General features: G+C 36.7%; 1 protein-coding gene across 6 annotated transcripts in view; it reads left to right on the top strand.

The window, feature by feature from the left end:
• Positions 1-1,295: 1,295 nt before the first annotated feature.
• Positions 1,296-10,776, top strand: part of LOC129278896 (uncharacterized) — a 33,947-nt gene continuing 24,466 nt past the window's right edge. The window contains exons 1-2 of one of the 6 annotated variants that reach the window (XM_064094927.1): positions 1,296-1,532; positions 3,346-3,476. In XM_064094927.1, the coding sequence (XP_063950997.1) occupies positions 1,517-1,532; positions 3,346-3,476 (147 nt within the window). In that variant the 5' untranslated portion in view covers positions 1,296-1,516. Of the gene's footprint in view, positions 1,533-3,345; positions 3,477-6,462; positions 6,897-9,041; positions 10,335-10,776 lie in introns of those variants that run through there. The other 5 variants (XM_064094925.1, XM_064094928.1, XM_064094929.1 and 2 more) reach the window with 5 other exon arrangements.

The raw sequence follows: 10,776 nt of genomic DNA, 5'->3' as shown, positions 1-10,776 counted from the left end.
AATAATTGAAGTTCTAATAACTTTTTTATTCTTTGATAGATTTCCTCAAACCTTTGTTAATATTTTTTAATTATTTTTCTGCTATTTTTACAGTTAAATTTTTGTCAGGGTGAACTTCCCATTTAAGCAAACAGGCATGTTGCTTGTGGCTGTTGGTATTGTGACTTGTATGTTCTGAAATATTTGAGGTATGGTCGTTGTTGTAATTGGTGGGTGTTAGCTTTGAAATGATTGAGGTATGATTATTGTTGTGAGTGCTTGTTTTTTTTTTGACACTTGTTATTTTATTTTTTTTATGTTGTGTGACACTTGCTAGTTTGTGAATTTTTCATGTATGGCCATTGGTGCGATTGGTTGTTGTTGCATGTTAGAGGTGCATTCAATGTTTATGTTGGTTGGTGCTTTGACACTTGTTTATTTTGAAATGTTTTTCAGTTTTGAAATATTTGAGATATGGTCATTTTTGTGATTATTTGTTGTAGTGACACGTCATAGCTTTAAAATATTTGAGGTATGATTATTCTTGAAACTGGTTGTTTTTCTTGTGTCACTTGTTAGTTTGTAAATGTTTGAGGTATGGTAATTTTTGTGATTTCTTGTGACACTTCAAAGATTTGAAATATTTGAGCCTTGTTTGAGGTATGACTAATGGTGCAATTGATTGTTATGAGACTTGTTCTGAAATGTTTGAGGTATGGTCATTGTTGGGATTGTCATGTTAATTAGAAATAAATATGTAAAGTGGTGGCATCTACGTAGGGGCAGATTACCCCCCCCCCCAAAAAAAAAAAAAAAGTTTTTTTTTATATATAAAACCAACCGTCATCGTTTGTGTAGTTAAAACTTTAACCAGATGTTATTTTTTTCTTTTCTTTTTTCTACTTTGTCTTAATTCTGTTCTGTTCTCTTCTCATTTCTTTTTCATTTATCAAAATAAAATCAATGGGGGGGGGGAGAAGAAAGAAAATAGGGGGAAATAGAAAGAAGAGGAAAAGTAGAGAGAAAGAATGGAAAGTGAGAGGGGAAAAGAAAAGGAAAACAAAGAGGGACAGAAAAGGAAGGGGAAAGAGAGAGATTGGGAAGCTAATTAAACGGAGAGAAGAAAGAAAAAGGAAGGAGAAATCGAGATGGAGAGGAAAAAGATAAAAAATGAAAGAGAATGAAAATTGAGAGGGAACAGTAAAGGGAAAACTAAGAGAAAACAAGAAGGGGAGGGGAGAGAAAAGCCAAAGAGAAACAAAAAAAATGGAAAGCGATTAGGGAATGAAAGAGAGAGAGAGAGTAAGTAAATAAAAAGGAAACAGTTTAAAAATATAACAGAGGAAAGAAAAGTTTTGAGGAAAAGGACAAAGGGTTACATATACATGTAGACGAAATATTTCTTTTAGCTCTCTCATTTAATATTCAGGTCCTTTTCTTTTACAATTTGTATTATCGAAGATATCTTAATCCGGATGCGATGGTGATTTGGCGTGATGGAGACAAACTTTTGGAGCGATAAACACTTGAAATAATCATGCTACACAAAAGAGGTAAACAGACATATTTCATGGAACAGTGGACGGGAAGACTTCTAGGTTTAAGTCCAAAATTTCAGATTCATGTTACTCGAAAAATAAACTTGCGTTTTACATTATTGTTAATTTTTGTCACCGATATTTCTCGTTCATAAACCGGCTGCAGGCGCAGGCCTCCCCGCGGAACGTAACGCGTCAAGGAGCTCTGCCGGGCCGCTAAAGCTGCCGGACCTCTCGCCGCGCCCTAGCTCAAACTGGTGGACCCAGTGGCAGTGGCAGTGCAGCATAGCCATAGGCATACTAGACCAAAAGCTTCAGTCTCTGTATTTTGGTTGTTCCGCTGAACTGCGTTGGCTCACTCACCATTAATGGGGATTACAGTAAAATGTCAGAAATTGTTGAATAAATCCCCAGAAACGACGGTTATTCCTGTCTATAGGCATACATGCATAGCCAGGACTCCAGGAGATCTGAAAAGTGATGCAAATGCGAAACGATCTCAATGTATAGTCATAATCATGAATTGAGCTGCGATTTTGCACTTGCGCAGTTTGCATTTGCGATGTTTTGGCAGTGAATTAATAATACGTGTGAGGAAAATAATACTTTATACTGCCTGGCTCTAAATCAAAAATTTTGAGACTGATATTTAGAACTCTTCTAAGAAGCATGGAAAAGAAGTGAAACTTTGTGTAAAGTTAAAAGTAATTATTAGTTTTAATTGTTTTTAAAGATCGTGATGTTGCATGAATTTTATATTCCCCCCCCATAAAATCCCACCTTTGTCACTCGGAGTATCAGAGCGAGTTCTGGGTCTCGATGTTCGGGTAGGTGGAGCGTAGCGTAGCGCCGCGGTAGTGAAGTGGAGTGGAGCCTGCATGAACATCGCGAGGTAAGCTCGCAGGAGGCTCCTAGTCCTAGAGAGTAAAAATCATTTACTAATGTGTGCTTACTCTCCACGGAGCCAAGGATTAATTGTGTCCCATTCATGTGCGTGTACCGCGAAAAAATCTGAAATTTTCACCAAAAAGATTAATTTCCTTCGAAAAGATTTAGCCCTAATGTAAATCAGGGTCTACAACTTCATTTCCGACATTTATACATTGATTTCATTTTTAAACAAGAATTCATTAAAAAAACAAGAAAAATATGAAAAACGGGCAAAACCTGCCACGATGTTTACGCCATCTTGTTTCTTTTTGTTCTTCGCCAAGATGCAGTATACCGTCAAATCCATGAATGATAAATACCTCAATTGCAATAGATTAAAAGTTTATTAGTAGAACACTAACCATATTCAACCAAACCACAACAAATAAGATGCATGTACCGTTACCGTACACATTTCTTGCAGCTGCTCATCACCTGATGGAATAATTGTTTGCACAATATTTTTGCTCTTTACATTGATATTTATGCCGACAGACAGCAATTTCTTGATAAACTAAGTTTATCACTTTGACAAACCCTGTTTATCGAGGTGATACCCAACAGGGTTTTTCGCAAAACTGTTTATCAAATGATAAACATAGTTTTTCACTCAAGAAACCAAACCATAAACAAGGTGTTTTGGTGATAAACTATATCTTATGATAAATGAGGTTTTTCTTGATAAACATAATTTTTCAGTGATAGGCCTAAACTAAATTTTGCAAAGAGAAAAACTAAGTTTTGCAATTGATATGCAGAGTTTTTTTAAATACAGTTGAAAAACTTTATCGCTTGAAAAACTTAGTTTATCATTGATTTATTAAGGTATTTTAAAAAAATGTGTATTCCTGTTTTGAAGCAATTACTTTTCAATTTATTGTGTGTAAACTTACAACAGCTACCCACCCGGAGAGGCTGAAGGCATCCTCACTGAGCAGTATGTACGCAGCTACTCTGCCGGAGACGACCCTCCCAAAGATTCAACTCTGTAATAGAATGACTCGCAGTGCTGTTGAGCTTGGACAAGTGGTGAGATGGAGTCTTTTTTTTTTTCTCTGCGGGCAATCATGGTATCTTCTGATATCCCATAATATAACATTCACCCCACTTTTTCTGACACCCCCTGGCCCCACTATTCTGTCACCCCTTTTCCCAATTCACTTTGATACGTGCAGCATTTTCTTTTTTGTGATTGGCCTTTTTAAAGTTTCGTCGCTGTGATAGTGTATATGCCTCATCGGGGACCCGTTGCATAAAAGTTACCATTACGGTAACTTTGCCATGCAATGGTAACTTGTCTGGGATCCTTGATTTTGATTGGTTGGTGATCAGCGTTACCTTGGTAGTTACCGTTGGATGGCAAAGTAACCATAAAAGTAACTTTAATGCAATGGGGCCTAGATCTGGCTGCTAGCTAGCTGAGCTGGGTACAGTACAGCTGTAGGCAATCACTTTTCTACACATCTCTCCCCAAAAGAATGTTCCTACCTATAAAGAACAAATGTACATCATTTCCATAACATTTCATTATCCTTGAATCAAAATACTCGCCTCAAAAGATCACAAATTTTTCTCATTTTAGAATTGTCCCTCTAAGAGATATTTTGATAACTTTAAAAATTCACATATAATATTTAATTTGCGCGATGAAAGGCTGCCAGGAGCGAAGAAAGCATTGGATTTTTGGTGAATATTCAATAGCATAACCGCCAATCACACAATGAAATCTGAATACTCTTCTTCCATGATAAATACATGTATACAGTAATGAAAAAAAAAACCAATTACAGAATGAGAATGCTCCTGTACCAAAGTAAATTGGGAATCTGAAAAGGGTTTTTAAAAAGTGAGGTCTAAATTACTGACTATTAAAGTGGTTTCATGATGAGCGTGATCGGTTCATCACGGATGGACATTTGATAGATTTTTAAATTTTTAAGGCTTGTAACAAATTAGGAATAAGATGAACAAGGTTCCTTTGTGTTTTATGGTGAAGGGAAGGGTAGGACAAATGATAAAAAAGTTTTTGCCATGATAACCTACAAACACAAATATCCACTAAACGTGCCATATCTTGGACAGACAAAATAAAAATGTGGTTTTCAACATTTTTGTACATTTTTATTGTTTCTCTCTAAACAACTAAACATTGATCATTAATTGTTAATGCAAATAACACTCAGGTATGTTACATGTAGCTTCTATGTTCAGCATATTAAATTCTAAACCAATATCTAACTTCTGAGAGAATCGCATCATAGACAGACATCACGGACGGATACAATTTGAAGATATCAGGAGTACCTTGTAAGAAGTTCTTATTACTTTTGGGGGGAGCAAATGCTAATATATTGATGATTTGTACATTTCTGAATATGATTGCACATTCAAGTTGCTGCAACAAATTTCAATCAAGTTATAGCAACTTGATTGAAGTTGTAGCAACTTGATAAATTTCTATGCTAGACCTATAATCTAGACATGATTGCTTTAAACACAGTTCTTGTCAAAATCATAAGGTTTAGAAGTATTTTAGCTGCCAGGCATAGGGATGACTTGCTGTCCTATCATGTTTTGAACCATTTATTGTCAATTTTTTTTTTTTAAATAATACAACAGTCATTCAAGTTCTTGCCAGAATGACTGGAAAGTTACTGTAACCATTTTGTTTTTGTCAACATGTAGTGGAAATGTAACATTATATGAATGAAGGTATACACAACAAAAAAAGTAAGTCCCCCCCTGAACAAACATCCATAATTTCCGAACCACTGGGAGATTGTAATATTTTTTTACATGAGCGTGAAGGTAATTTTATAAGCTACCCTCTTAGTGAATGTTACGGACGTGTCTTATGTCATGCTTCAGTGCGCACCGCCAGAAGGCAAAATTGTCACTTTTTAAAAGTCACAAGCAAAATATCATGACTTTGATTCCAGTTTATTGGAACAAATTCCACATTCTCACCATGAAAAATAGTCGGACGGCTTGTAAAAGGTACTTTCTAAAAGACGATACAACTTTTTTGGCTAAATTTCACGGATGAATAAACACAGTCAAAATTTGCTATCATTTCAATTTTTACACATTTCTATCGATGAAAATGATCGAATATGATGACAATTATTTTTGGGAATAGTATCTTCAACAATATTCATCATTTCACGGCTCAATGAACATTCAATGAAAACAAAAAATAAGATTTTTATATCATTGGCAAGTAATGCTTCAATTTGGTAACTTAAGTAATCTTTTCTCAACCTGTTTTGTGATGTTCATTACCAATTAACATGTTTCAATGATCCAAAGGCGTTTAATTCAACATTCACGCTTGAATGAACATATGGAATGTGATTAGCTCCTTTTTACGCTATTGGAAAAAATGCAATTGCTAACTATGGATATCTGTCACAAACCTTCTTGCATAGTTAATTTGATTTTTATGAAAATTCCGATGTTTAATGCTTCAGTGAGCACAAAATATTCAAAAATTATGCAAATGAGAAGAAAATTCAAGGCCTTGGCCCCACTCTATGCCGTATCGAGTGGTTATTTTTGTGTGTGCACCTTTTGGATGGTATTACTCTGAAGCCATGTGCGAAGTTTCATGAGAAAACTATTGGCAGAAACTAACAAAAACCGTCCATGAAACAAACCCTCATTTCACTCTTGTTAAAATTTTGACTTCCTCTCTCAGACATTGCAGAGATGCCAACCCTCCCGATTTCATCGGGAGGCTCCCGAAAATTCATCCCAACTCCCGCCCTTACGATTACCATCTTTATCCTCCCGAAATTACGATTTTTTTGCATTGATCAAATTGGATTGGAAACTCATGTATCGTCTGCTAATTGTAGCATGTAGTAACTCAATTACGTTCGCTGCTTCTAAGTTATGTGTGAAAGGTAAACAAATAAGGAGCAGCGAAAAGCTGGTGCATGTGATATGCCCAACGGGAATCCACTGTGCACCAGGCCGGTAGGCCCGGCTAGCTTCGCGAGGCGTGTGCGCTCGCGGCCACTGTAATTGTCGAGTCGTGCGGTGGAATATCGGTGTGTGATTTCGGCGTATTGATGGGTTGATATTGACACGAAATGGCGGAAAATCAACAAAAGAAGACCAAGAAATGGTCTCAGAAGTATAAGACTGAATACAGTCTCCAGTACCCGTGTATTCGGAAGTCGGAAAGAGGAATTTACCATGCATTTTGCACAATTTGCAGCGTGGACATTTCAGTTGAGCACGGAGGTCGTGATGATATTCGGAAGCACGTAGGGAGCAAACAGCATCCAGACGAAAACGAGATCTTCGAGCTCCACTAAGGCACTAGTACCCTGTTGACTTATTTCACCAAGCAAGGGACCAGCGAGGAGGAAGACGTTACCCGCGCTGAGCTTTTCTTTATAATAATAAAGAGGATAATTCCTCATTATTATTATTGTTTAACAGGTACTTTTCTTCTATTGTCCCCTCATTTTTTTTACATATAAAAGCATATTTGATATTTTTCTTTGATTTTTATGTTAAAAAAGTGGGAACAATGTTTCTTTAAAAACATGTGAAATGCTCCAAAATAAGGGTCAGATTGCACCAGAGAGCATCTAGAAACCCAGAGCTTCCAGGGCCCTAAGGCGGGCCCTGGACCCCGGCCGCAAGGCCAAGGGTCGAGCGCTCCGCGCTCGAGATGTGCGCTACGCGCACATAATTTGGAGTCGGTTGCAAATCCTCCCTAATTCTGATTTCCAAAAGTTGGCATCTCTGACATTGTGTACACTATGGGTGCATATGTATGAGAATAAGTAACTCCTTATTCAATATGGTGGAACTTTTTTTTCAAAGCTGTCCTTAGCAGTATCATTTGGCAGTAATGTTTATTGAACTATGGGAAGAATTCTATGCAAAAATGAAATTGATTTGTTTAATTATGGATAAGTGAGCACGCTTCAAAGGGGGAAAAGGGGCATTTTCAATGTCACTGACTCAATTTGATGGGTTATAAAGTGAATAATGGGGGCGAATTTGATTTTAAATGTAACTTATTTGGTGTTGTTTTTATCATCCATCATTTTTATTACCACACACTTTCTGAACTTTTTACACTTTCATGGTTGAGCGAGCACACTCAAAAACTTAGGAATTAATACTCTTTTTACTGCATAAATCTAGATTCTTTTCCTAACAATTTTTCAGGATCAGTTGAATTTATGGACAAATCAGTGGTGGATCCAGAATTTGAAAGTGGGGAGGTGCCGAGAAATTGGGGTAGGGGAGCCACTAACTTTCAAATTTTAACATGTTTTAACAAGTTACAGAGGATACTACCATAAACCCTTATGATGATACGTCACAAAAAAGAATGTGTTCACTCAACCATAAACATACGTTATCAAAATTTTGTGTGGAGTATCTAAATAATGGATAGTAAAACAGCGTTAACACCATAAAATTCACAAAAAAATAACCTGTGCCCAACTTTGTCATGTTTGTATTTACACAATCTGAAAAACAACTCTTGTGACTTTAAAAAATTGTCATTTTTAATTCAATCTTTGATTACTCATGCATGACCCAACTGATCAATCTCATTTTCCCCCAGGAGTTGCTTAATGAGTGTACAAAACCACCTACGAAATAATATATCTCAAAATTATTCCGTTCAAAAGTTACAGCATTTTGATTTAGGGGGGACTTACCTTTTTTGTTGTGTATAGTTTGCAGGGTTGACAATTTCCCAGGAAATTTCACGTACTGTATGTATTTGTTATACATGTACATAGAAACACTCGGCTGATCATTTTCTATTGGATTCTGAGATCGTTACCACAACTAGCATTTATCTTTATAAAGGGTAATATTACCTATGAACAGTAATGAATTTTTCTTGCTTCTTTGAAATATTAATTCCTTATGTTTTTTTTCAAATAGTTCATATTTCATACTATTGGATGTTATGAGTGTATGACAGCTGTCAATTAATCAGTTCATGCTTTTTGATCAACTTATTCATTTTTGTCTCGCCTGCAAAGCAGAGCGAGACTATACATGTAGGCGCCGCTTTTCCGACGGCGGCGACGTGTTTGTTGTGTTTTTTTCCTTTCTAGTGCTCTCTTGAGCATTTCCTGTGTGATATTGCCCCAAGCCCCAGTGCAATTTCTTCCCTGTCATGATTCTATGAATTTCATTCAGGACAGAATTTTCTAAAGTTTGCCCCATCTACTGATTTTAATTTGTGAAAATTTCTTCACAGCAGATAAAGGTTAACACTGTCTGTTTGTATGTCTGAAAGGGTGTATATTGTGCCCCCCCAAAAAAAAGGTAAAATAGGGGTTCTCAAAATTGTCTTTACAACTTAAAATAGAGGTACCTCAGTTACTTTTGTCCCTTGTTTTGATGTAGAATTGTTAAAATGTCCTTGAAATTGAGTGCAGTATATATTGTCATTTTGTGTTTACGGCTATATCACCGATACGCATCTCTCCAGGGGAGTGTCCTCAATGGGCATGTCTTGGACATGAAGAGGTCTGGAGTCGAGAGATAATCTTGCAAACAACAACATCCACTTGGAGATATCTCTTTTGGGGAGGGATCTTCCTTGTAGATGAAAGAAAGACTAGTTACATATGAGTACATAATATGTTTATGGAGTCAACATAAAGTGTTCCTCTTCCAGTGTGTTTACACTCTTCAGACTTTAGTCTCCACTATTGATGATATGGGACTTCAATATTTGCTATTCAGAATGGAGAGTGTTACAAGTAGGAACATAAAGAGACCCAGACTAGGTTACTATGGTTCGGGGCTTTAAGCCATCCATTGTGTTCTTGCTTGCTTTTGTGGCGTTTCTTTGGACTGTTTGGCCCCACTGACTGCACAGGAATAATGCAGTGTTTGGTGTAACTGGCAGATGAGCTGTGTTTCGTAGGCAAGTGTTAGGATGGATTGATGAGATTATCTTTTGGACGAAGGGAGCCTCACACATGGTGGTGATACATGGAATCGTGGATTTATTTAATAGAACATCAATATTGATTTCAGATTGGAGTGACCTTAATCTGTTTGTGGTGGTGATTTTGATACACACTCAAATAATAAGAGCTACATCTTTGTGGTTTGCAAAAGACCTTCAAACAATGCAGCTCCGTCTTTGTGGTCTGGAGAGACAGTCAAATAATAGAGCTACGTGTACATGAACGAGTTTTAATCTTTGATTTAATAGAGACCTTGACCAAGTAATTACTGTATGAAATAAAACTTTTATTATCAGCTTCAAAGATTTAACATTGGTGCATTTTCTGCCAGTTTGAGTTTTTTGAGAGAAAAATACCAAGAACTTTTATATCCATGAGGATTTGAAAAAAAATTATGCATTACTATAACTTCAAGCCTTATTGGAGTTTTTGTGTGTGGATTCAAGTATTAATTTGATTGAATTTTCTCTTAATGATGGAATATTCTTTCTAAGATGGCAGTGTGGTCCGGACACTATACTTTCAGCTCAACCTGATCATAATTCCTCAAACTTGAAATGGTCAAAGTTCACTTTGCTTAAAAACATGCAATTGGTGAGAACATGCAGACTTAATATTTCTAGGAGTCACTCATAAGGAGCATATATTCCTTAGTCGTAAAGACTCGTAATCAGCAATGAAACTGAAAAAATAGACTTTAAATCAAGACTTGACTTTCATCATCATGTCTGAGAGAGGAGAAGATAGTTCACTTCCTATAATGGGCCAAGGTAGAAGAGCCAAATCAGCAGATCTTTGTCGTTCCCGACAAAGGGTCCAGTCTGCTAAAAGCACCCGTAGTGCCATTGAGACGGTATTACCAACATCTCAAAATGCAGTGTCCAGGGCAGTGTACCTTCGGAGATTGAACATTCTTATGGTAAATAGGTCTTCCTTCTGGAGCTTTATGTCATGATTGGAAAGCATGCAAATGAATTCATATTATGATTGATTAGTTAGGGCTAAGTCTGACCAATCCACAGGTGCCTGACTGATGCTGCCTGTCACTGGTGCAATTTCCTGTATGCTGTTGGACCAAAAAAATGAAAACTTCACAGAATCAAAGACTATGACAGTTTAAAGGAGAATGAAACTCTTGGAGCAAGTTAGCTTTTGTGAAAGCAGAAAAATCAAAGAATAAGATCAACAAAACTTTGAGTAAAATAGGACTAGCAATAAAAGAGTTATGAGCATTTGAATGTCGAGATCACTAATGCTATGGAGATCCTCCCATTGGCAATGCGACCAAGATCTGTGATGTCACACACGTACAACTCTCCCATTTGGACACTGAAAATATACCCCAAAACATCTCTTTTTGC

This window comes from Lytechinus pictus, chromosome 2, assembly GCF_037042905.1.
Source record: "Lytechinus pictus isolate F3 Inbred chromosome 2, Lp3.0, whole genome shotgun sequence".
Taxonomy (NCBI): Eukaryota; Metazoa; Echinodermata; class Echinoidea; order Temnopleuroida; family Toxopneustidae; genus Lytechinus; species Lytechinus pictus.
The sequence above is the reverse complement of the archived record's forward strand: the minus strand, read 5'-3'. Positions and strand labels throughout refer to the sequence as shown.